Genomic DNA, 21556 nt, shown 5'->3' with positions numbered 1-21556 from the left:
CGTTTTATTTACAGAAGAAACCTCAGGAATTTGAAATGCTTCTGTTGTACAGTATATGCTGAACGGCGGGCGAAGCGCTGGGAGTCGCACACTATCGCCCGGCATGTACACCCGTTCCCTCTTCCCCATCTTTCCAGACCGAGTTAAAGTGGCTGGTATTTCCCGGACCCGTTCTGAGAACTGTACCCTCGGGACCGGGGAGCTCTTCGCTACTCGCGTCGTCTCGGGCCACATACGGCAATCCAGCGTCTTGGTCAGGAGATATGCCCGTGAACGGGCGGTCAGAATGGGAACCTGAGGATCTGTGGTGCGTATGAGTGGGTAAGTCGAGGTCCTCCTCCCTGCGGATGCGGGGAGAGTAAGGACGGTGAGACAAAGCAGAGGTTAAGGACGGATAATATTGGCTGGGGAAGCGTTCAACCGAGATCCTGTGATAGCGTGTTGTAGTGCAACATACCGGTAGCTGAAGTACGCCATCGCTAGCCCAAGCGCGGACCCAACAAGCACATCCTGCCAGTGATCTACGTATTGCAGTTAAATCGAGCAGTTGACCGATATGAAGAAGAGACTGCACGGACGGCGATAGTCCATCGTCCGGGATATCGCCACGAGAGTTGCACCAGAAAGTGGAGTTAGAGAGAGCCACGCTTTTCCCTATTCGCACATCTATTCAGCTAGGTCCCAGCGAAGAGGCGCAACACGTACAGCATGTCCACGTCGATCAAAGAGGTGCAGTTTGCCCGCGAGGTAAAAGCTCAGGAAGCCCAAACCGGCGAAGGACACTGGGTCACAGTCAGACCCAAATGCACCAAAGATAACGATCGACTGACGGCTGGAGTGTCCGCTAGGGAAACTGCGGAAACCATCTTTGAGTATAGCAATGTCCGTTTGTGTGCATATCTTGAAGGTCGAGAGGCCGAACCGAGGATCTTGGGATCCTGCTGCGGGTATGCAGCGGGAGATCACGTCTACAACCACTGTGTTAATCAGAGGAACTCGAACAGCGCAGGAATCGTACCTGGACGAGGCCGTCCTACCGTAACCTTGGCAAATTGGGTAATGGAGCCTGCGAGGGCAAGTCCAAGGAGTACTGTGTGTTTGGTAAGGATACCGAAAGGGCTCTCTCCTCGTCGCGCTACAAGGGGACGTACGGCCAAGGAATGAGTTATGGAAGTCCCACCAGGACCGGATGGACAGGAAGTTGATGCCAATCTGTAGGATCAACGGCGCGAAGAAGGCAATGATATACAATGCCCAGTCCTAAGCGTATTCCATCAGGCGACGCTCGGTTCGGGATAGACAAAGGACTTACAGGGACACGTTCATGGACGGCATAGCTACAATCTTGTCAGCACAGAACATATATGAGGGCGGAGAGCCTGAGCATGCTCACGGGTGTCTGAGTGACGTGTCTTCTAGACTGAACTCGCGTTTGAAACCAGGTACCCAGTCAAGGGCAAAGAATGCGGCACTAGAGAGGTATTCTGAGGTCAAGCGAGCCACGTAATGCATGAAGTGCGGGATGTGTACGCGAGAACTATGGTTATAATCCTATTGATCCTCATTATAATTTATTCGTGCAATCGCTCATAGAAATAGCGATTCTCACCAATCTGGTGCATAAGACCTTAAGAGCCGCATGCGTTGCTTGGCATCCATGGGCGGTTTCCGTCGACGCTCCTGTGCGTAGCTCATACGGTGGTCGCGAACGTCGTCGCGGGTCGTTAGAGGAATGTCGTCCGTTGAGTCGTGCAGTCGGGCGTATGGCATAGAAGGTCAGGAGCGGTTGAACAAGTGGGAGAAATGACACATGTCTTAGCCCACTGTCCCAGCTTATAGAACTGCAGTAACAGGCCTGGTGTCGGAGTCCGGGTACTCGTCCGGATCGGTGGGCGGCACAGCTATGCGATGTCCCTTTCGCGGTATCCTCTCACAATACCATGACCACCCCAAACGCGTACCCAATCTCTGCGAACTTCGAATGGCTCCCCGGTATGCGGCCTGGGGACGTCAGCTCGATGACGACTGACTAACAGTGTCCTTGAGTTCGCAGAATACGACGCGCTGCTTGACCAGATCGCGACCACGGATGTAATCGAGTATGTAGAGCCCGTCTCCGATGCCCAGTCGACTGAAAAACCGATCGTGCAGCTCAGAATGGTCGCGGCTACGAGATATCATCAAGCACAAATTGAACCAAGTATGTATACCCCCTTAACCCGACAGTGGATGCTGCTGAGATGTGCGCAGAACATCGCCATGTTTCTGGCTGAACAAAACGACAACACAGCTACACCGCCGACGCCATGGACTGCGCGAGTCTCGACGCCCGGTGGTATGAAGCTTCCTCCGTTCCCTGCGAGAGAGCGGAACGAGCAGAATCCCAATGAAGCGCCGAAGAGCAAGCTAACGGAGGAGGAAGCCAATGATGCGAAGAAGTATATTTTTGCCCAGCTACATGAGTTCGAGGGGTAAGGAGCTCCTTTCCTTGGATATATGCGAGCGGTATATCTGATCACGCTCGTCGCTTCACCCAGAGCGCCCCCGTTTACAATACAACGCGTCTGCGAGCTCTGCATCCGTCCGAAACAGCACTACAAACGCATCGGAAAATACCTTCGTGCCTTCGAAAAGTCTCTCCTCGTTACCTCAACCTGGGACGCGTTCCCCGTCCCACCCGAATCCGATACGAACAAAGACTCGACCAAAGCGCCGGCTGAGCCGTCCTTCTTCCCTAGTCGCGACTCCTCCGTGCCCAGCACGCCCCTGTTCTCGCCGATCCCTTTCCTCCATGACGATGCGCGTCGCTCCAAGTCGCGCAGTCCACCTCCGTTCGTGCTTGACGCTGTCGAGGACAAGACGGGTGAGCCGCCCTTGCCGGCGCAGAACGAGAATCATGGATTGGAGCCGCGTGCGCTGGGCCTTGTGGACGAACTAGACGACCCTGCACCCGGACATATGAGCGATCATCCAACGGCGTTGACGACGACGACGACGGTTGGCCTAGAATCCGGAGCGAAGCCGCTATTTGCCACTCTTGAGGAGCGTTTCGTCAAGTCAGAAATCGAAGCCCCGCAGCCGTCGACGGACCCAACACAACAGACAGGGCAAAGCTCGGAAGATCAAGATGCAATGGATCTGGATGCGGACAACGAGGACAAGGAAAACAAAGCCTGAGATGCCCCCAGTGAGCATAGATACTGTCAAGTATGATCCCTCTTTATTTTCTCTAACATCGCATTCATGCGTAGTCGCATATCTGGCTGGCCTTTCCGCCCGCCTCTGTCACTACGCTCCGCGCCTCCTCCGCGCCCTCCTCCGCCTCGTCCTCGTCCTCGTCCTCGTCCTCGCCCACCACTACCACCTCTGCCGCTCGTAGAGGCAGCGGGTCCACCGCGACCGCGTCCGCGTCCGTGTCGATGTAACGGATCCGACTTGTACGAGTGTAATGAAGACCGAGAGTAAGCTTGCTTGCTTAGTTCCCTTAATGATGGCGTTTCTTTGGTATCTCCTTCAGGCCCCCCCGCTTTGTCACCAGACCTTCGAGCAGCCGAGGTCGCTGGACTAGGAGCCTCGTCGTTCTCGGACTGATCGTCCTCAGATTCACTCCCAGCACCGGGTTCCTCTTCTGGATCCGGTTCGCTTGCGTGATCGCCAATAACTGTTTTGCCTTGGTTGATCTTCGGCTCATCTCCGCTATCTTCCTCCACTGCTTCGCCCCCTTCTGGCCGGGCTATGCAAGGCAATGAAGTGGCGAGACCCTCTTTCCGTTTCTGTGCTCTCCACTTGCTCTTGATCTTTTGTTTCTCGATCCATTCTTTTTTCAGCTTCTTTGCTGCACAATTTGAGGATGATTCAGCAATCAGCGAGTATAGTATGAAGTTTTACGTACCTCTGTGTGGTGGGAGATGTTGAAATGTGGGGGGTTGTTTCCTCTTCCGAGATTCGTGTTCCCCTGGTCCCGCCATGACCAAGACTAAGCGTGAAGATCGAGATTCAGACCAGACAGCGAGCTTTTTCCAGCCGCTGAATAGCTTTGGTCGATGCGAGTCAAGATCCAGCCGAAGGCGGTGAATGCGGGAGGCAGGACCAGACGGTCGTAAAAGGCAAAGATTGAGGTCACCGATTCACACATCGGCTTTCTCAGCGCCCTCTTGCCTCTTGACCTCGTTCAACCCCCACTCAGTCTCTGCCCTCGTCCCATCACTTGTACCTTTACACTTTCCCTTCATTCGCATGAGCGTGCAGAATCTCAACACTTTCGGTGAGTGCCTGTCGTGGTTCATCTCGTTCGCTGTTGGGTTATCGCCCGCGGCGATTAGGCGTTGGTGTTGAACCTGGAGCTGATGCGCCCGTGCAGACCCCTTTGCAGACGAGGGTGATCCTCTCGGCGGTCAGCAAGACGTCGGATCTCAACAGAACTACATCCACGTCCGTATTCAACAGAGGAATGGACGCAAGACTCTGACAACCCTCCAAGGCTTGCCGAAGGGTGCGTAGTGCGCACCTGATACACTGCTGGTTGATGACTCACAACATCGTTGCTTCCAGAATACGACCCCAAGAAGCTTCTGAAAGCGTTCAAGAAGGTACTTGGCGATGCTCGATGTAGCCTCTGCGGAGCCACATCTCAATATATTATCAATTTAGGAATTCGCCTGCAATGGCACACTCGTCGAGGACGAGGAGATGGGTCAGGTCATCCAGCTTCAAGGAGACCAACGCGCAAAGATCTCGACCTTCCTCACTGAGGAGGGCATCCCGCGCGGCAGCATCAAGGTGCACGGTTTCTGATCCGTCCATCGGATCATGCTCTGTGCACGCCAAGTCATCTTCTGCACCAATCCACCAATATCAGCGGACAGCCATTACTACGTATGATTGTTCACTAGAAGGCTCTCATGATCTATCGTTCGTTAGACTGCTTCTTTCTCGTCTTCGGCCCATGTACACATTAGTAACGAAGCGTTCGAGATATCTTGACGGTGGAATCCTCATACGAGACACCGCGTATCGCTCAATATTTCACACCGATTGATAGACGTTGCGCAAAGTACCCGTCACCATAGACAGCTAACCTCGAGCGTTTTGTGGGTCGGAATGCGGACATCGATTTGAGGGTCTGCCACCTGCTAATCGGGCACATAGTAGCCATCGTGTGGATAACAAGAGTTCGTAACTTAACTAGCGACAGGCCGGGGCATATCATGATATCTTCGTGTAGGCGAGCTTGGAAAGAGGAACAAGTCATAAAAAGCCGCGTCCGGACTACTTGATCTTGTCGAGGGGCCTGTGAGGAATCGTTAGTGGACGGAAGGGGCTGCCATGTGGAACATAATGCGAACCTGTTGAAACCTCCGCGACTGCACACACATGTCAGTGTCACTGGCTCGTGGATCATGAGAGACACGGGCACGAACCGATTCATGTATTGTCGCCAAGTACGCATCTTCTTGATGTCGACGGCACCTTCCTGGTTGCCTTCGACGTGTTTACCCTACAGGGGGTGGACACGCTCAGTCTTCACACCAGCAAGCAGGAAGGAACACCATTACCTTGGTAGTCCCGAATCCCGTGAGCCCCATGGCTGCCATCATCGCCTCTTCGTCGTCGTTCGTGGCGTCCATCGCTTCGCCTTCCTCGCCCTCTTCTGCGCCAGGAGCGGGTGTGCCGGTGGACGGAGGAACGGACGAGGTCGCAGATCTTGACTCCGGCTCCTTACCATTCAGAGCTTGTGGCCGACGATCATCCCTCCGGGGCTCCTTGCCTATGTCACGAGGTTGGTCATCGTTCCGTCGAGAAGGAGGGGGCGGTTCGCGTCGACGGTCGCGGTCGTATTCGCGTCTATCGTCTCGCCTGCGGTCGTCCCGCCTGTCGTCTCTATCTCGTACGTAGTCTCTTCGATCTGATACTCGCGTGGTTCAGTTTGCACATGGGCAGTTACAAGGGAAGCACTCACCACCCCGCCCGTCGCCTCGCCGAGGAGGGCTGCGAGAACGGCTCCTTCGGCGGTCGCGGTCGTCCCGACGGGGACCACGGTCGTCTCGCGTATCTCTGAATCCACCGCGGTCTCTGTCCCTCCTGTCCCTGTCCCTGTCCCTATCTCTTCTGTCCAGGCTGCGTTCTCTTGGCCGGTGATCCTTGGAAGACATGGCGCGTGCAGCAACCAGGAAAGGGTGAGGCCACAGCCACCACGAAGCTGCCTCTCCAGAACTCGGAGGAAGCTCACCCAACGACGGCCATGAGCACGGTATGGAAGGCGGGGACCAAGGCTGCCCAGGCTGCCCCCCTCTCTAAAGCAGGCAAGATGTCGCATTGGTTTTTTACTATGGCTAGATACAATGATGATGACGTCTTGCCTTAGCCAGGTTACATATACAGCTCCGGGACCTACCCCGGTCTGCCCTCCCTTCGGACATAAGACGAGTGATTAATAAGGCCAAGGTCGAGAATGTTGCCGATGGTGCGTTCATGATGGTCTTTGTACTTCTGAGCCACTCCAATGATTCCTGTGCATGTACAGTCACGTTGGACTACAAGAAATTCGTGCCCACGGGGCGCGCCTACCTTACCATGACCCACCCGGACTTCACGGAATCCAACATCCGAAAGCTCCACGGCCTTACGCTCACGTCCATTCCTGTCACCGTTTTTACCTGCGATCCTCCTCCCGGGGATGCGCGGCCAAGCAGGAGCCGCGGTGTGCAGGGTCGCGCGGAGGCGGAGGAACGGGGGGTCATCACAGGGAACGGGCCCAACGGCGGTATCACGGGGAGGGGCAAGACGGTTGCGCTATGGGGCCTACCTTGGAAGATTACGTCGGAGCAGGTGAAGCTCAACCTGAAGGGCTTCCAGTTCGCGGCGAGTGGGGACGAGGTGTACAAGCTCGACAAGTCAGTTCCGGACATTCGCCATGCATATAGAAAAATCACGCTGATTCTCCGCACTTCAATACAGGGCTGGCATAGAGAATCACTCGCAGTCGCGACATATTGTCCGCCTTGCGTCTGCTTCGGAGGCGCATCGGCTCGTCAGACGGTTGCATCTCACGTACTGGAGCAAGGAGATGTACGGGACTAAGTTTCTCGTTCGGGCACGCGTAATATACTAAGCACGTAATATCATCACATTCTCGAGGCGTCTACATCGTCTTCCAGTTTTGCACGGGCAGCCTGCAAGAACTCGAAGTTAGCAAACGAGGAAATCAACCAGATACCAGCCCTTCTTCAAAGGACCGGGGATACGCACCTGTCTTTCGTCCCCTTCGGCATCGTCGTCATCCCTCTCCCTCTTGAGGGAGGGTTTCTCCTGCTGCACGACCACATTCGCTTGGGCCCAGTCGCCGCCACCTCTTGCCATCGGGTCAGTGCCCACGTCCGCATACCGCTCCTCAACTTCTCTCCTCCTCTCAATCTCAGCCCTCTGCGCCTGTGCTCCCCAACCACCCCGACCAGGATCGTAGTCCTGCCTGTGTTCATCGCGCACCTGCCCTCCGCTCTTCCCGCGCCCAAACTGTCGCCCGTCCCGATACCCAAGGTCTAAGTCGCAGCGAATGATGCGCTCGTCAAGCTTGGAGCCCGAAATATACCTGCAGGTAGCCAGAGCTTCCGCATGTGTGTAAAACTCGACGAAACAGAATCCGCAAGGCGTCCTGCTCATCAAGTCAGCATATCAGCGCCGGGACATGTGGTGAAACTATGGCACCAACCGCGTGTTACGGTCCAAACCCATGATGATGCGTTTTACCCCACCGCCATCTTCGAGGCTGGCGCATTTGGAGAACAGTTCATAGATCTGTTCCTCTGTTGTGTAGAAACTCAGATTACCCACCTGCGAACTCTGTTGTCAGTTTGTGCGCTACTAGACTCGACAAAAAGCAGGTCAGATCGGTTTGTGCTCACATAAAGCGTTGTCGACTTGGAAAGCAGTTCGTTCTGTTTTTGACGATCTAGGCGCGCTTGACTGTCCTTGTAGTTCGAAGGTTGGTCCAATGGTGTAACGACGTGGGCCATGGTGAGCGACCAGAGCAAGCCGAACCCCGTCCAACGCCACCGACTTCGATGAAGTCTGGACCTAACCTCACTATAAGGTTATTCGCGTCTCTTTATCTTCAGCGATGAGTCCGAAGGCCCTTGTCCAGGTTGTACCAGACAGCAACCCTGAAAGCTACGAGGCTCAACACGTACACCATGTATATGATCAAATAGCGTGAGTTGCGATCCTCTATCTCAGTTGCGGTCCTTAACTTGTCGCTTCAGGAGCCATTTCTCCTCCACACGGTACAAAGTCTGTCGAAACTACAGATCTTCGCGGCTTTTCGATACTTAAGCTGCATCCCAGTAGCCATGGCCTCTCATTGCCCGCTTCATCTCGGAGCTTCCAACGGGATGGGTCGGTCTGGACGCGGGAACGGGGAATGGAAAGTACCTGCCCTTGCCGCTGGACCGTCTTGGAAGCGTATGGACGATCGGCCTCGACCGCAGCAGGAATCTACTGGAAGTCGCGCGAAAGGCTGGTAGCTCCTCCGCAGATGTGACTCGCGAGGTCATTCTTGGGGATGTGCTGGACCAATGTTGGAGGCGCGGCGCATTCGTGAGTTCTGGTGGGCTTGCACGATCGGATGGTTCTGAAAAGGGGGTTTGTCTTCGACAGGATTATGCGATATCGATTGCGACCATACATCACTTATCCACTCGCGCGAGGAGAAAAGAAGCGATAAAGGTACCGTCATGCACTAACCTTCTGCGTTGATCTCAATAGAATAATCCCTGCGGTAGCGCCTTCTTGAAGCCGTATCGCCCGAGCACGGACGAGTATTAATCTATGTTTGGGCCGTTGAACAAGACGAGCTGTCAAAACGGGTCGTCCCATCATCGTCGGAAGAACGTTACGTAGAGAATCAGAACTTTGACGGTCAAGACGTGTTCGTACCATGGATAATGACCAAGGCTCCCAACAAACAGATCTCTGGACAAACATTTTTTGAAGGAGCGCCAGCCTCTCCACCAACGTTCAATCGCTACTATCATATGTTTGCTCGGGGAGAACTACGTGCGCTGGCGGAAGAGGTAGTTTCCGATATGGGCTTGATGCTTGGTGAACCCTTTGTGGTGTCTGCGAGTAGCAATGGCGCGAATATGGGAGCCAGGTTCACTCAGGATGGATGGGAACGGTCAAATTACTACCTTGAAATTAGGCGATGGCATGCGATCAACCACAGGTAGTTTACCAGCTGTTTCCAGTGAATCACAGGCCGGTGCTGCATATCCAAACCGGTACGCTCTGTGAGACAGTTGAGGATACGAGTGAAAGCCAGGTACGCAGAGAATCGCTGCTGCCGTAGCCTACATCATTTCCAAGATCAAAAGCCCATTTCCTTGTTCAGCAACGACGAGAACCTTTCTGGGGTAAAGCCAGGGAAGGGGACAATTTCGCTCGCATTGAAATCGGCAATGGCTCGCGCTATATCGCTGACACGGCCATGTTGTTAGTGCCATCACATCTTGTGCAGCCACGGACCATCTGTACGTACCTGACCGTGCTGGCCTTCAGATACCCTAACTGATCCAGCTTGACAGCAAGCTCCGTCTGATGATCGTCCATAAGTGTAGAGTTCGGCACGACGATCAGCGGTTTGCCCATGCGCAGCACTTCCAAGATTGTGCCAGATCCTGTCGGAATTATCAGCTGGAAGGCCCCTGCCTTCAAGTCATGCACGGTATACTGACCTGCATGGCTGATGACGAGATCCGCAGACCTGAAGTCTTCCTCCAGCGAAGGTTTGAACCGAAACTGCTCAATGCGCAACCCTCCGGTCTCGATCACCCTCACGTCTTGAAGTTGGGGATATGTGCCGGAGTCGGATGCATATGAATGTCCGCACTGGATGTTAAGCCTGGTGTAACCCTTCGACTGCAAGCTGGATATTACGTCTTCGCGAGAGAACGCCGTCACCAGGTCGTCGAACTTGGTAGAGCCAACCGTGACGAAAGCTGTTTTGGCCATGTCGTTAGGAATCCTTGATAAGGGTGCGATTTCAGCTCGTGCTACGCCATCGTAACTTGTAAGGACTGCGACGGACAGTAATGTCTCCAAAGATTTATGCGGTCATCGAAAGTACCGTGAGACTGATCACAAGACGCCTCGACCGGTCATCCGACCTTCACCGGTTCAACTCTCCCCGAATTGCCGATGCGCAGACTGGATTCCATAAAACATGGGTGTGCAAGCCCCGCGTTCATGGGCATTCCGGGGTAGCGGCAGCCGTCATGAGCACCATTCGCGTCGACGTCCAAGACCGTATAGCGACGATAACTCTGAACCGACCGGCGTCGCTCAACGCAATCACTAGGGATGGTATGCGCCGTGTCTCTCTTGTCTCAGTACTCCTGCTAAGAAGCATAGACTACGACGCATTCGCCGTGGCGCTCCGGGACATTGACCAAAGGCAGGATGTGCTCGTTACTGTCTGGCAAGGTGAGCAGCTTGCACCACCTTTCTTGACCTCGCTCACACCTTCCTGCCAGCGGAAGGACGGTGGTTCTGCGCGTGCGTTGCATATACACTTACCTCAGCAAGCAGTAACGTTCGTACAGTGGGACAGACGTCAAAGTCGGTGGAGGGACGCCTGCAAGCTTGAGGGATACTTTCTTGAGCAGAGTGTCACCCGTGAATACTGATGTCGGACGCGCTGTGCGTGACACGCGACGTATCATCTTATCCCTGGTACTGACGGGCATGAAGCTGTACACTCATAGCAAAATCTTGGTTGCCGCTGTGCAAGGTCCAGTAATGGGTGCGTTGAGCATTGGCGCTTGCTTCAAGTGCCCCGCCGCGACAGGGCTAACGCGACTTGCGATAGGTATAGCAGCAGGTTTGGCGCACGAACATCTTTTTCGCCCTCGTCGCTCAACGACGGTCCAGCTTTCCTTGGTCACTTCGATTTCATATACTGCACGCCGCAGATGTGGCTGTCGGTGCCTTTCGCGTTTCTGGGTCTTGTTACAGAGGGAGGATCAAGCGCGAGCTTTATCAACAGAAGTATGTTCTCCGAATATAGCAATTCATTGCATGCCACTGATTGACATATGTTAGTGGGTGTTGCGCAAGCAAACGAGGTGCTTCTGTGGGGAAAGAAAAAGACCGCAGAAGAGCTGCTGGCCAGCGGCTTTGTCAAGTACGCGCTTTCCCCTGGCCTCCGGTCATGCTGTGGAACCTGTGTCGACGTTGCTCACTTGTACGATAGCAAAATCTTTCAGGAACAAGATGTTGCCTCCTTCCACGCCGCTGTGCGGGCTCACCTTGCGTCAGAATTAGCGGGGCTCGATCCGACGGCGCTGTTAACGATCAAGCAGCTCCTTCGACGAGCGCTGGAAGATAAGAATGATCCGGACGCCGTCAATCTTCGCGAGAGTTACGGACAAGCCGCACGCTTGGCAAGTGGAGTGCCCAGCGTTCGATTCGCTCAAGTCGCCAAGAAGGAGATCAGGCATAAACTGTAAAGGTTACGCAGCCTTGGATGATGGGAGGCTTCAGATGCTATACATAACAGCTCCTCAGAGGGATGTATGCCTTGTGTAAGCTGCACAACGACTGACGGATCTCGAGCTTGGGCGGCTTGGCTCTCTTGTCGGAAGCGCTTCCCAAAGCATGCACTTGCCTAATTTGGCAGGTGCGTCTGTGGGACTTCGCGAACCCCGGGGCGGCCTGATGATTTCGCAATCGGGACCTGACCTGACGCGCGCGACTATATAAACAGCGGAAGCCGCAGCCAGTGGGGATGAGAACCGTTCGTTTGTTTCCCAGACCGCGGTATGGCGGACGTACCACCCGCCTACGAAGAGAAGGGCGACAGCAAGCTCAGCGCGCGGAAACGGCGTTCGTCCGATGCCGAGGTTTACGAGGATGACCTTCTCGTCGATCCGCCTGCGGAGGAAACCTTGCACAGAGGGCTGAAAGCCAGGCAAATATCCATGATCGCGGTATGGTAACAATGAATTGACTGGTGTCATGAATGAAGCCTTGTGTGCTAATATGTCAGTGATTTTTAGCTGGGAGGTGCCGTTGGTACTGGGCTGATCATCGGTGAGTGCGATGAACGACACGGAAGTCCGAATACTGAGATCCATCCAGGCAGTGGCACTGCACTCGTGCGGGGAGGACCTTTGGGCATTTTGCTTGGGTATTCTTTTGTGGGGCTCGTTTGTTACATGGCGAGTGCGAGCAACCCGTAGGTGCGATTTTTATTTATCTGCGTTCACTAGGTGATGGTGGCCCTGGGAGAGATGAGCGTAAGAGCGTCCCTCCATTGTACAAGAAGCCCTCACTCACATGACCATTCACTCAGGCCTTTCTACCCCATAAGAAGGGATTTGCTGGTTACAGTACACGTTTTGTGGACCCGGCGCTTGGGTTCGCATTGGGATGGAATTATCTGCTGAAGGTACTTCCCGTTCTCCGTTCGCTTGAACAAGCTAACGAGCTTCCACAGTACTTGATTGTCACTCCCAATAGTTCAGTCGATCCAACCTTTCTCCCTTTCAGAAACTGAACAATGAACAGATATAAACGCCGCTGGAATTGTTATACAGGTCAGTTGGGCTGCTGAAGTCTACCTATATATTTTTCTGACATCCGCTTGCTATATAGTACTGGAATGATTCCATTCATGTCGCAGTGTGGATGGTAGTTTTCATCGCGTTCAGTATGTAATCGATAATCTCCCCCACTGAATTATTTGAGGCGATCTCTGACGACGATGTGCTTCAGTCGGCCTCGTAAATCTACTGGGCGTGCGTGTCTTCGGAGAGCTGGAGTTCTGGTACATGCATCAATTGCCTCAGACAAGGAGTCCTTAGCTGACAAATGCGGGTTTACAGGTTCAGTAGCCTCAAAGTGATAGCGCTGATAGGCCTGCTCCTGATGGGCATCATCATTGACCTCGGCGGCAACCCCCGTCACGACCGCATCGGATTCCGGTACTGGCAACATCCCGACGGCCCGATGGGACATTACCTCCTTTCGCAGGTCCACTCGGAGCATCTGTCCATCTTCCTTGGATTCTGGAGCACATTGATCAATGCTTTGTTTGCATTCATCGGTACCGAGTTGATCGGTGTTACGGTCGGCGAAGCTGAGAACCCAAGGAAGAACATCCCTATTGCTATTAGGCGCACGTTCTTCCGAATCCTGGTGTTCTATATCGGAGGCGTCTTCGTGATCGGTCTGGTCGTGCCGAGTACATCTCAGCAACTATTCGTGGCCAACAAGTCAAAGACTGGCGCGGCGTCGTCACCGTTTGTAGTTGGTGGGTGCCTCTGCACACGACCGCTCGTTGCATATACTGATAATAGTTGTTAAGCGACGGTGCTTGTCGGAATCAAGACCTTGAATCACGTCATCAACGGTCAGCTGCATTCTGGTTCCATACGTTGGTCTCCAACTTACGCTGCATCAGGCGCCGTTCTTGTGTTTGTCCTCAGTGCCGCCAACTCTGATCTGTACATCGGTTCACGCACCCTATACGGTCTGGCGATCGAAGGCAAGGCGCCCTCTCTCTTCAAAAAGGTCAATCGTTTGGGCGTTCCTTGGACGGCATTGCTGCTATGCTTGTCATTCTGCTGTCTGGTTTTCTTGAACGTGACGAAGTCCAGCGCTCAGGGTAAGTCAACGATCTCCATTGTGCATGTGCGTGCTCATTGTGGCGACAGTCTTCACCTATTTCGTGAATCTTGTTTCAACATTCGGTGCCATCACCTGGATGTGCATCGTCTATACTCATATGTAAGCCTCCCACATCGTGTCAGGTCAAACCTCCGCCGCTAATCCTCACCTAGATCATTCATGCGAGCGTTAAAAGCACAAGGAATTGATCGAAACACTTTACCTTACAAGGCGCCCTTCCAACCATACGGCTCCTGGTTTGCTCTCATTTCCACGGCTATCATTACTCTCTTCAAAGGTTGGTCGCTGGACCCTATGAGCGTTGCCCAGCCGAGCTTACATCTCCACAGGCTTTGACACATTCATACCGTTCACGAAAGCGACATTCGTCACGTATGTCCGCATCAAATGCTTGGCTTGGGCTCGAAAACTGATAACTTTTGACTGCGTAGATCATACATCGGCCTCCCCACATTTTTCTGCTTTTGGTTGGGATACAAGTTGTTCTACAGGAGCAAGGTCATCCCACCTGCCGAAGTGGACTTGGTCACAGGACTAGCAGAGATCAACGAGGAGGAAAAACGGTACAAGGCCCAGGAAGAGTCTGAATCCCTTGCAGGCAAGCCTAGATGGCGTCGGATCTGGGACAATATCTAGATCGGCGTCCGTGAGAGTAAAGGCAGAGGGCGAATCGGTGTCCGTCATGCCATGCCTTGATGAGCTGGTCGCTGGAATCCGAGCATAGGGCACATTTTTTGAGTGCTCAACGAGCTCCGCTCTGACGATATTAATCTTGTATGTACATGTGGCAAGATATAGCATAGAGATGGCAACACTGAATGTGGTGAATGGGTGAATGATAGCAACAGGATGCGTTATGTCTTAGCTTTCTTGCTTCGGGTAGCAGGCGTCTTGGGTTCAGGCGGAGGCTCGGCGCCCTCATCATTGTCATATATAAACTTCTTCACTACGATGTTCTCCGGTACCAGACTCAACGGCATGTCCGTGTTGAGAACGTTCCCAAGAGAATCCAACCGCAGTGTCTACGATGGAGAAATTGCATGAGCGAGCGCCCTTCGGGTCGAGCACAGCGCGCACCTTCGCTTTTGGCGTCAGACAGCCTCTCTTCGTCAAATCCTCCTTCTGCGGCTTCTTGGGCTTCGGCAAGACCTCATCCAGGCATACGGTGGTGAAGAGGCCCCGGTCCCATTTTACCCGCTTCTTGGGCTTGCCCTCGTCCTCGGTTTCTCCGGCCCCCTGCCTCAGCGCCTGTTGTGTTCGATGCGGGGTTTCGTAGTCTTCCTCGTCTCCTGCACCTCGCCGATGCTTCCCAGGCACATCCTCGAGGTCGTCAGCATCGACGTTCCCCTCATCCCAATCCTGCGAGCTGGCCTCCGTCTCTGCTACACTGCCCTCGCTCCTCCGCGCTCTCCTCGCCGCCCGCTCCTGACGTCCACGCTCCTTTTCCTCTTGTTGTCGCTGCGATATCGTCTTGGCCTTCATTACAGGACTGGCCGGTCGTTCGCCCTCTTTCCTGACGATCTCGGTCTTAAGCGTCGCGTAGTACCGCTCGTTCTTGGAGGTGTTCGAGTTCGTGAGGGCACGAAGCGCCGTGGCGGTCATACCCCAGAAGATGCCGGCGTTGGGTGGCGCCGACCTGTCCCGGGGTTCTTTCCGTTTCGGCTGCAACGAGACGACACGCGGGCCGAATACATCGTTGGCTTGCGTCGGCTTGCGACTACGTCTTGTCCTGCGTGTTTCCGAGGCGCCTTCCACGTCGGATTCCTGTGCGTCGGATTGTTGGGCGTCCGCAGTGACCGAATTGGATCGTGCACGGGTACGGCGTCCTCGACTGGACGGTTCAGGTTCTTCAGACTGTTCCTGTTGGGCGGGCGGCGATGCAACTTTGGAGGGCTCGGTATCATCGACTGGTGGAGGCACAACCTCACGTGCCGTGGCGGCGTCCTCCGCAACAGTCTCTGGTGGTGGAATATCGACGGATGCTTCCGTTTGCGGTTTGATCGCCTTCGTAGGAGCCGTCGGGGCGATCTCCGAGTCAGGATCTGCAACCTTAGTGCGTCGCTTGGAGACTGTTGCCCCTGCGGCGGACCGCGGTCGCGGAATGGTCCGTACGGGCGGGCTGATGATGGTCACTTCAGGGATACGTTTGCTAGCCGCGGGAGGTTCAGATTTCGGGGGACCCGTTTTCGGATGTGTGAAAGTCCCGGGTCGGACCATGCGGGCGACAACGACAGGCGGCGGCGAAGGAGGCCCCGGTTCCCTCTTACGCTTCAGCGAGCCCACGGGAGCTGAGGCGGGTGCTACGGTTGTAGGTTTGGCAAATCTCCCTTGACGAACTGCAGTTGTCCTTGGTGGGGCGGCTGTGGTCTGGGCGGCAGGCACTCCTGAACCCGATTTGTCCGAGCTATCGTCCGATGGTGTCCTTGCTCTGGAGATCACCCGGACGATGCGAGCCTGACAGGGAGAACATGAGAGCGTCAATAACAGAGAGCCTGAAAGTTCATTGCGCGACCAAGGGCGTACCGTTTTCCGTACAACAGAGGGTGCGGGTTTGGACTTGCCCGCTGGTGGAGCGGAAGCAGGCGTGGTTATCTTGCTTTCCTTAGTTGTTCTGCCACTCGCGGCCGTCGGTCGCGCGTACGGTTTGGCACCGATCCTGGGTATCCGACTCTCTTTCGCCGGGGAAGGCTGCCGTAGCGTGCCCTTCGCCGGGCGAGAAGCCAAAGGAGCAGGAGAGTGCTTGCCGCTCTCTGCTGTACCGCTGGGCCCCGGTGGTGTCGGTTCTCGGGGTGCCCCCGCCGCGATGGGGCTACTCGGTTCCTCCGGTTCCTCCGGAATCATAGCAGGCGCGAGCACCCTCTTGGCCGGCGATGGACTGATGGGAAAGGGCAGGTCGGTCGCATCGCCGTCGGGTGGGGGAGGGTGCAGGTTGTGGAACCGTATCGCGCGCGTCCGAGCCTGCGCCTGTTCCGTGGGTTGCTCGCTGGCAGCGCGCCCCTTGCCCCGCACCGGGGTCTCCGGAATGACGAGGCGCGGTTGAGGGTCCGCAGAGGCAGCGCGCGCCGAGGCAGGTTTCCCCGGCGAGCCGAACGCGCGGTGGCGTTCCTTCGCCTCCTCGATCGTGATCCGCCGGGCAGGCGTAGTCGGCCCGGCGTTCGCCCGAGCGGTGAAGACGGCGGAGCCGAAGAGCCCGACCTTGGCCTGGCGCAGCTCGGCAGCTTTCTGAGGGGAGATGGCGCCCTGCGCGACGGCATCGTCGAGCGGAATGCGTTTGGCGGGCGACCGGGATGGATCGTTAGGGCGAGACGCGCCGAACTTGAGAGGGGTGGTTGGCGGACGTGAAGTGGTTAGGAAGGGATTGGCGGTAGTGCTGGGGTCTTGGGCGGACGGTGAAGGCTGGGTATGTTCAGGGTAGTGGGCTGCTTCGGGGTTGTCCTGGGAGTTGTCGAAGGAAGATACGAGGTTCGATTGCGCTCGTTTGAACAGAGCTACGGGACTGCCATCATCAGGCCCGCGGACGGACGGGAGCAAGGACGAAAGCAGGCCGGAAGAGTTGGGCGATAGCGAGCCTAGTGCACGGTCGCCGAGACTTGCATGAGCTTTCTTACGCGACTTGAGACGGAGTGGCGTCACCTCCGGCAGAGGGACCACGACTGTTTGCCGTACGGGACTATCGGAAGGGGGTATCGCACGTTTCTTACCCTGCGCTTTCTCAGAGACGTGTTCCGCTGGAGTTTCGGAATCATTGATGGTATCAAGCGCCTTCAGTGGAGATGAATGTTGTGCGGAGTTGGGTATATCTCGACGAGGGGAGGAATATCGGCGTGCAGAAGAGGGCTTGTTCGGGGAAGGGAGAAATAATATGCGAGGAGTGCCGCTGATACGGGCAGAGCGGCGAGGGTGAGGGCTGGCGTTGTCTCCCGTCGAGGGTCCGGCTTCAGTCTGACCTTCCGGTCGACTATCCGTGGTCTTCGCCTCGTTCTCGTTTGTGGGAGGTTCCACAGGGCGTGGCGAAAGACTCAGCCGCGCTGAACGTCTAGGTTGCGGTGTTGCGAGACGGGCTTCATCAAGGACACGAGTGCTTTCTGGTTCTTGTGCAGCATTTGGGGTCCCCCCGCGTTGAACCAAGTCCGCGGAGTCACCGAGGGCCGGGACATGAGCTTCCTCTGCGTCGTGAATAGATTCTTGTTGACTTGAGCGTGGCGCTTGCGGCGAAACAAGTTCAACCGGATTCTCTACTTGAAGCACCGGAACATCCCCTCCCGCGGTCCCTTGTTCCTCCAGCTCACCATCCACGAGCACCAACAATTCCGGATCCTGCACCATATCGTTGTCGGAGACAGTAACAGCGTCATCTTCCGGTATTGCCGCGTCTGCGAAGGGAAGTGCAGGCGACCTCGCTGCGTCCACCACAACCTCATCGCCAGGCGTCTCAACACTGGACGAAGGAGAGGAATCGCGCGATAGCAGGTCGTCCACGGTCATCTCATCCACCGCCGAACCTGGCTGAATTTGGTTATCCACCTGCAGGTATTGCAGTCCCCGCGCAGCTGGGGAGTCAAACGAGATTAGATCAGGCTGCGAATCGTCCGCTCCTGCGAGGTATGCTGGAACCGGGGTAGGCGATGCATGTGCTGCCGCGGGAGCGTCGACGGTCATCATTTCAGGAAAGTATCCAGAAACGTCGACGAGAAGTGGTGGAAGGGGCGTGCGAGCTGGGGTATCCTCTGGCGTAAGATCAGACAGCGGCGATTGTGGGGCGGAATCGACGGTGCGATGGAGGCGAGGCGGGGGCGACGGGTTATCATGCGCGCGCATGATGCGGCTGGCGAGGACGGACGAGGGTTCTGTAGCGCGGACTCGTCAGCCACTCCTTGTCCATGCGGATCAGGGCCCAATTGGCAGATCGCAGGTGCGCACCGTCTGCAGAAAGGAAGAAATTGGGGGGTGTGCTGGGCCGTGTGTTACCCTCCTCCATGTCTTGCGGGGTGTCGCGCCCGCTATCTTCGTCCTCTTCCTCCTCTTCGGCTTGAAGGAAATTGGCCCGAGCATTCAAAGTGGCTGTAGCCAGGAGATTCATGGATCGCCTAGAACGCGTGTTCGGGCGTCTGGGGCGGGGCGTATGGAATGCTGGCGAGTGAGATGGAGCTAATCGTTGATCGTCGCGTGGGTTGCCAAAGGCACGCAACGGCGCGTCGGGGAGGTTGACGTCGTGGTCTGCTTCCGGGGAGACATCAGTAACCTCCGGGGTATCCTGGTCTTGACCGAAATTCTGGACTTCGAGGTCGCCGCCCACGGCAGCCGACAGAACATCGATACTGGCCATAACGGCCCCGTTAGCAAGACTGCAGCAAATCCCCCGATGTGGTTGAGAACAGCGTGTTTGAGGGCCACGTGACCCGATATCGGGCTGTGGACTCGCAGGTTCGGGCACATCCTTTCTCTCGCTTTCTTGACTACTGGCTGTACGGCTGCTCCGCGGTGTAATCCTACGATCTCATGGCGCTTTAGACTGTTCTATAGGAGACATATATCTGCTAAAGCGGGATCCAATATGATCATGGCTCATCTTGACTACTGAGTCGGATCCGAGTGGCACCGACCAGGCTGGGCTTAAGCACGCTTTGGTCCATCTCTTTCCGACGGTGCATTTCATCGATGCTTGCATTCGTTAAGTCTTCGTGATACGTGCAGGATAGAACGATCTCATTCATGGCGCCACCGGGGCGCTGCATGCATAAGGGAATCCCTTGACCCAAAACGAACAGACACCTTCCGCATTTGTTCGCTCCAAGCAGTGTTGAACCGCCCAAAACAAAATACCTCAGATCAACGTCCTCCATCTCTGCTTCCACCGCCACCATGTCCCTCTACAAATCCCTCCGCTGCAGAGTGAGTACTCAAATCCGCGCATATATGCAGTACTCACCGATCATGACAGCATTTTGACGACCGCGGTCGCCCCCATCGTCCGGGCTGCCCGCGGCCCGCTACATGCCGTTTTGCGCACCCGGAGGACCGCCAATGGGCCACCGCCGGTCCCTCCAGGCATGGCGGCGCGGGCAGGCCCAGCCCCGCCCGCACCGTCGTCAGCGTGGACTCGCCCCGTTTTCGCATGTCGCCTTCATTGCGCCCTGGTCCCCGTGCTCCGCGTACGCGTTCTCCGAGTCTGGCGCAGGGCCGGAGGCTGCCGCTGCCGCTGCCGTTGCCATCGCAGTCCGAGCTTTTCCATCGGTGCAAGGTCGAGGATGACGAGAATGATGTCTCGCTCGCGTCGCGGCTGTCGGTTCGATTGGACTACGGTAGCGCGGACGACGACCGCTCCGCCGCCAGACCCGGCCCAACGCGAGGGCGTGAAGTGTCGCGTAATCCGGTGCGACGGAGGCGGCCTAGCAACGGTGACCCGTTTTTGACTGCATCGGCTATGGCACCTCCCGGTCGTGGTCGGGTCGATCGCCCAGCACGTGCAGGATCAGAGCGCCGCACAGCGCGCCCATTCAGTGTCCTTGAGATTGGCGCGGAGGCGAGCAGATCAACTGAGCATGTCGCCACAGACGCGCCCGTAATCCCAGCCGCACATCCAGATACAGGTCCGGGGTCAGCCTGTGCTTCATCGACTAAGGCTAATGGATCAATCATCCCATCGGTGGCCAGCAAGGACGCCATCGAGCTCATACTTGCCTCCTTTCGAGACATCGCACGGTACATAACGCTGCTCTTGCATTTTCGCTTGCACACTCACGCAAATATGCACCTAGAAACACGCATATAATCACGCGTTCTACTGTCGCACTTCACGACACTGTCTTCAAGCTCGAGCAATTCGCAAATCTATCTTCCAAGCTTCCCATCTCCGAATCGACCTCTAAAGCGTTGTCCGTGGCCATAGCTCCCTTGCTTGCGGAACGAGCAAAGCACGAGCAACTAGTTCATGATAGTGAGGAGAATGCACAGAAGCAATGGGAAGGCGTATTCAAGACCTTCATTGGCGGCGTCATTGAGGGTGTGGAGCAGAGTTTAGGAGGCGTCATCGTGAACATGGAGCGCCGTGTCAAAGACTCGGAAGAAAATTTTGCTCGTATCCTGAGGAGCGCTGAAAAAAGCAGAGAAGTCTTGGAAACTGCTGCGAAGAACGATAGGCAAAATAGGGCCGGAAAACGTATGTACTCCGGTCTTGATACGGAGCAAGCCCAAAATATGGACGGATTTGCTGGCGTCCAATTGGAGAATCGGGAAGTATCCAAGCGGAGGAGGATCGAGGATAGCCCGGGCAGACGGAGTGTCCCGAGCATTTCGGCGAGTCGCGAGAGCGCTAGTGAGCGGGAGACCCGCACCCTCGTAGACCAAATGAAGGCGATGGTGGATGATCAGGCGCGAATGCTTGAAAACCTGAGAAGGGAGAACCATGAGGTATCCGTTCGGTGTTCCATCCTCAAACCGCTGCTGACCGTTATCTGACTGTGCAGCTCCGTTCGGGCCAACATCTTCCACCGTCCCTGGATTCGCCTGGCCGAACGGCATACGCTAGATGCAAAGACGATGCTAACATGAGTTCAAAACCAAGTCCCTCTCTACCATCGTTGAGTTATTCTCTCAGCGCAGGGTCGACGTCGAGCACGACGTCCTACCCCGCGTTAGCATCTACGGAATCGCTATCCGAACCGACGATCCCTTTTGTGTACACCGGACAAGCGCTGGAGCTCGGAGGAGCATCACACCATACATGGGAGGAAGGCCAGATTGACATTATCAGGAATATGCTCACGGCGCTTTACAAGGCGCCTCTGAATCCGACGGACCCGACGGCATCGAACAGCGCAATCCTTCGAGATCGCTGAGAGCGGGAATACGAAGGGCTGATGTGTCCCTGCGC

General features: G+C 55.7%; 13 protein-coding genes across 13 annotated transcripts; 7 read left to right on the top strand and 6 right to left on the bottom strand.

The window, feature by feature from the left end:
* Positions 1–91: 91 nt before the first annotated feature.
* On the bottom strand, positions 92–1868 carry PUNSTDRAFT_105152 (PAP2-domain-containing protein; the record flags this gene model as incomplete). The annotated part of the gene is made up of 11 exons (XM_007385664.1): positions 1610–1868; positions 1531–1551; positions 1394–1471; positions 1313–1337; positions 1152–1260; positions 1019–1090; positions 831–968; positions 706–782; positions 579–654; positions 458–521; positions 92–404 (listed from the first exon to the last, which is right to left on the bottom strand). Exons 1-11 carry the CDS (start codon positions 1768–1770, stop codon positions 92–94), a joined length of 1134 nt encoding a protein of 377 aa, XP_007385726.1. The 5' UTR covers positions 1771–1868.
* Positions 1869–2119: 251 nt separating this feature from the next.
* PUNSTDRAFT_71551 (uncharacterized protein) lies at positions 2120–3177 on the top strand (the record flags this gene model as incomplete). Its single annotated transcript, XM_007385663.1, has 3 exons — positions 2120–2200; positions 2251–2471; positions 2538–3177. 3 exons carry the CDS (start codon positions 2120–2122, stop codon positions 3175–3177), a joined length of 942 nt encoding a protein of 313 aa, XP_007385725.1.
* A 26-nt stretch (positions 3178–3203) lies between these two features.
* Positions 3204–4079, bottom strand: PUNSTDRAFT_121543 (uncharacterized protein; the record flags this gene model as incomplete). Its single annotated transcript, XM_007385662.1, has 3 exons — positions 3893–4079; positions 3410–3835; positions 3204–3322 (listed from the first exon to the last, which is right to left on the bottom strand). The coding sequence occupies exons 1-3, from the start codon at positions 3966–3968 to the stop codon at positions 3204–3206; spliced, it is 621 nt and encodes a 206-aa protein (XP_007385724.1). The 5' UTR covers positions 3969–4079.
* Positions 4080–4236: 157 nt separating this feature from the next.
* On the top strand, positions 4237–4794 carry PUNSTDRAFT_70979 (eukaryotic translation initiation factor 1; the record flags this gene model as incomplete). The annotated part of the gene is made up of 4 exons (XM_007385661.1): positions 4237–4264; positions 4361–4492; positions 4552–4589; positions 4651–4794. 4 exons carry the CDS (start codon positions 4237–4239, stop codon positions 4792–4794), a joined length of 342 nt encoding a protein of 113 aa, XP_007385723.1.
* A 474-nt stretch (positions 4795–5268) lies between these two features.
* On the bottom strand, positions 5269–6152 carry PUNSTDRAFT_114871 (DUF1777-domain-containing protein; the record flags this gene model as incomplete). The annotated part of the gene is made up of 5 exons (XM_007385660.1): positions 5269–5290; positions 5346–5363; positions 5421–5497; positions 5556–5911; positions 5960–6152. The coding sequence occupies 5 exons, from the start codon at positions 6150–6152 to the stop codon at positions 5269–5271; spliced, it is 666 nt and encodes a 221-aa protein (XP_007385722.1).
* Positions 6153–6241: 89 nt separating this feature from the next.
* On the top strand, positions 6242–7111 carry PUNSTDRAFT_114870 (uncharacterized protein; the record flags this gene model as incomplete). Its single annotated transcript, XM_007385659.1, has 4 exons — positions 6242–6302; positions 6365–6463; positions 6524–6893; positions 6958–7111. The coding sequence occupies 4 exons, from the start codon at positions 6242–6244 to the stop codon at positions 7109–7111; spliced, it is 684 nt and encodes a 227-aa protein (XP_007385721.1).
* A 13-nt stretch (positions 7112–7124) lies between these two features.
* PUNSTDRAFT_114869 (RNA-binding domain-containing protein) lies at positions 7125–8012 on the bottom strand (the record flags this gene model as incomplete). The annotated part of the gene is made up of 4 exons (XM_007385658.1): positions 7125–7172; positions 7249–7651; positions 7709–7830; positions 7902–8012. 4 exons carry the CDS (start codon positions 8010–8012, stop codon positions 7125–7127), a joined length of 684 nt encoding a protein of 227 aa, XP_007385720.1.
* A 104-nt stretch (positions 8013–8116) lies between these two features.
* PUNSTDRAFT_114868 (S-adenosyl-L-methionine-dependent methyltransferase) lies at positions 8117–9224 on the top strand (the record flags this gene model as incomplete). Its single annotated transcript, XM_007385657.1, has 5 exons — positions 8117–8208; positions 8259–8286; positions 8344–8592; positions 8653–8721; positions 8778–9224. 5 exons carry the CDS (start codon positions 8117–8119, stop codon positions 9222–9224), a joined length of 885 nt encoding a protein of 294 aa, XP_007385719.1.
* A 137-nt stretch (positions 9225–9361) lies between these two features.
* Positions 9362–10005, bottom strand: PUNSTDRAFT_114867 (glycosyl transferase; the record flags this gene model as incomplete). The annotated part of the gene is made up of 3 exons (XM_007385656.1): positions 9362–9470; positions 9533–9671; positions 9729–10005. The coding sequence occupies 3 exons, from the start codon at positions 10003–10005 to the stop codon at positions 9362–9364; spliced, it is 525 nt and encodes a 174-aa protein (XP_007385718.1).
* A 263-nt stretch (positions 10006–10268) lies between these two features.
* Positions 10269–11501, top strand: PUNSTDRAFT_71810 (ClpP/crotonase; the record flags this gene model as incomplete). The annotated part of the gene is made up of 8 exons (XM_007385655.1): positions 10269–10356; positions 10405–10476; positions 10533–10548; positions 10596–10692; positions 10744–10795; positions 10924–11040; positions 11095–11176; positions 11246–11501. The coding sequence occupies 8 exons, from the start codon at positions 10269–10271 to the stop codon at positions 11499–11501; spliced, it is 780 nt and encodes a 259-aa protein (XP_007385717.1).
* Positions 11502–11813: 312 nt separating this feature from the next.
* On the top strand, positions 11814–14319 carry PUNSTDRAFT_114865 (dicarboxylic amino acid permease; the record flags this gene model as incomplete). The annotated part of the gene is made up of 16 exons (XM_007385654.1): positions 11814–11981; positions 12051–12084; positions 12133–12212; positions 12264–12290; positions 12347–12442; positions 12491–12512; positions 12562–12590; positions 12649–12703; positions 12769–12820; positions 12879–13306; positions 13361–13405; positions 13457–13660; positions 13710–13782; positions 13836–13960; positions 14013–14055; positions 14115–14319. The coding sequence occupies 16 exons, from the start codon at positions 11814–11816 to the stop codon at positions 14317–14319; spliced, it is 1686 nt and encodes a 561-aa protein (XP_007385716.1).
* Positions 14320–14514: 195 nt separating this feature from the next.
* PUNSTDRAFT_105138 (uncharacterized protein) lies at positions 14515–17012 on the bottom strand. The gene is made up of 3 exons (XM_007385653.1): positions 16207–17012; positions 14761–16137; positions 14515–14705 (listed from the first exon to the last, which is right to left on the bottom strand). Exons 1-3 carry the CDS (start codon positions 16522–16524, stop codon positions 14538–14540), a joined length of 1863 nt encoding a protein of 620 aa, XP_007385715.1. The 5' UTR covers positions 16525–17012; the 3' UTR covers positions 14515–14537.
* A 2533-nt stretch (positions 17013–19545) lies between these two features.
* PUNSTDRAFT_136102 (uncharacterized protein) lies at positions 19546–21521 on the top strand (the record flags this gene model as incomplete). Its single annotated transcript, XM_007385652.1, has 4 exons — positions 19546–19575; positions 19625–20385; positions 20442–21093; positions 21150–21521. 4 exons carry the CDS (start codon positions 19546–19548, stop codon positions 21519–21521), a joined length of 1815 nt encoding a protein of 604 aa, XP_007385714.1.
* Positions 21522–21556: the final 35 nt, after the last annotated feature.

The sequence above is a fragment of the Punctularia strigosozonata genome (genome assembly GCF_000264995.1).
Source record: "Punctularia strigosozonata HHB-11173 SS5 unplaced genomic scaffold PUNSTscaffold_9, whole genome shotgun sequence".
Lineage (NCBI taxonomy): Eukaryota > Fungi > Basidiomycota > Agaricomycetes > Corticiales > Punctulariaceae > Punctularia > Punctularia strigosozonata.
Note: the sequence above shows the minus strand (reverse complement) of the source record. Positions and strands in the feature narration are given on the sequence as shown.

Coding starts and splice junctions, on each gene's coding strand:
- PUNSTDRAFT_105138 (XM_007385653.1), bottom strand. CDS start 16,524: ATGATTCCGGAGGAACCGGAGGAACCGAGTAGCCCCATCGCGGCGGGG. Junction 16,138..16,206: donor CCTCTGTTGTACGGAAAACG/GTACGCCCTTGG, acceptor TCTCCCTGTCAG/GCTCGCATCGTCCGGGTGAT. Junction 14,706..14,760: donor GTCTGACGCCAAAAGCGAAG/GTGCGCGCTGTG, acceptor TCTCCATCGTAG/ACACTGCGGTTGGATTCTCT.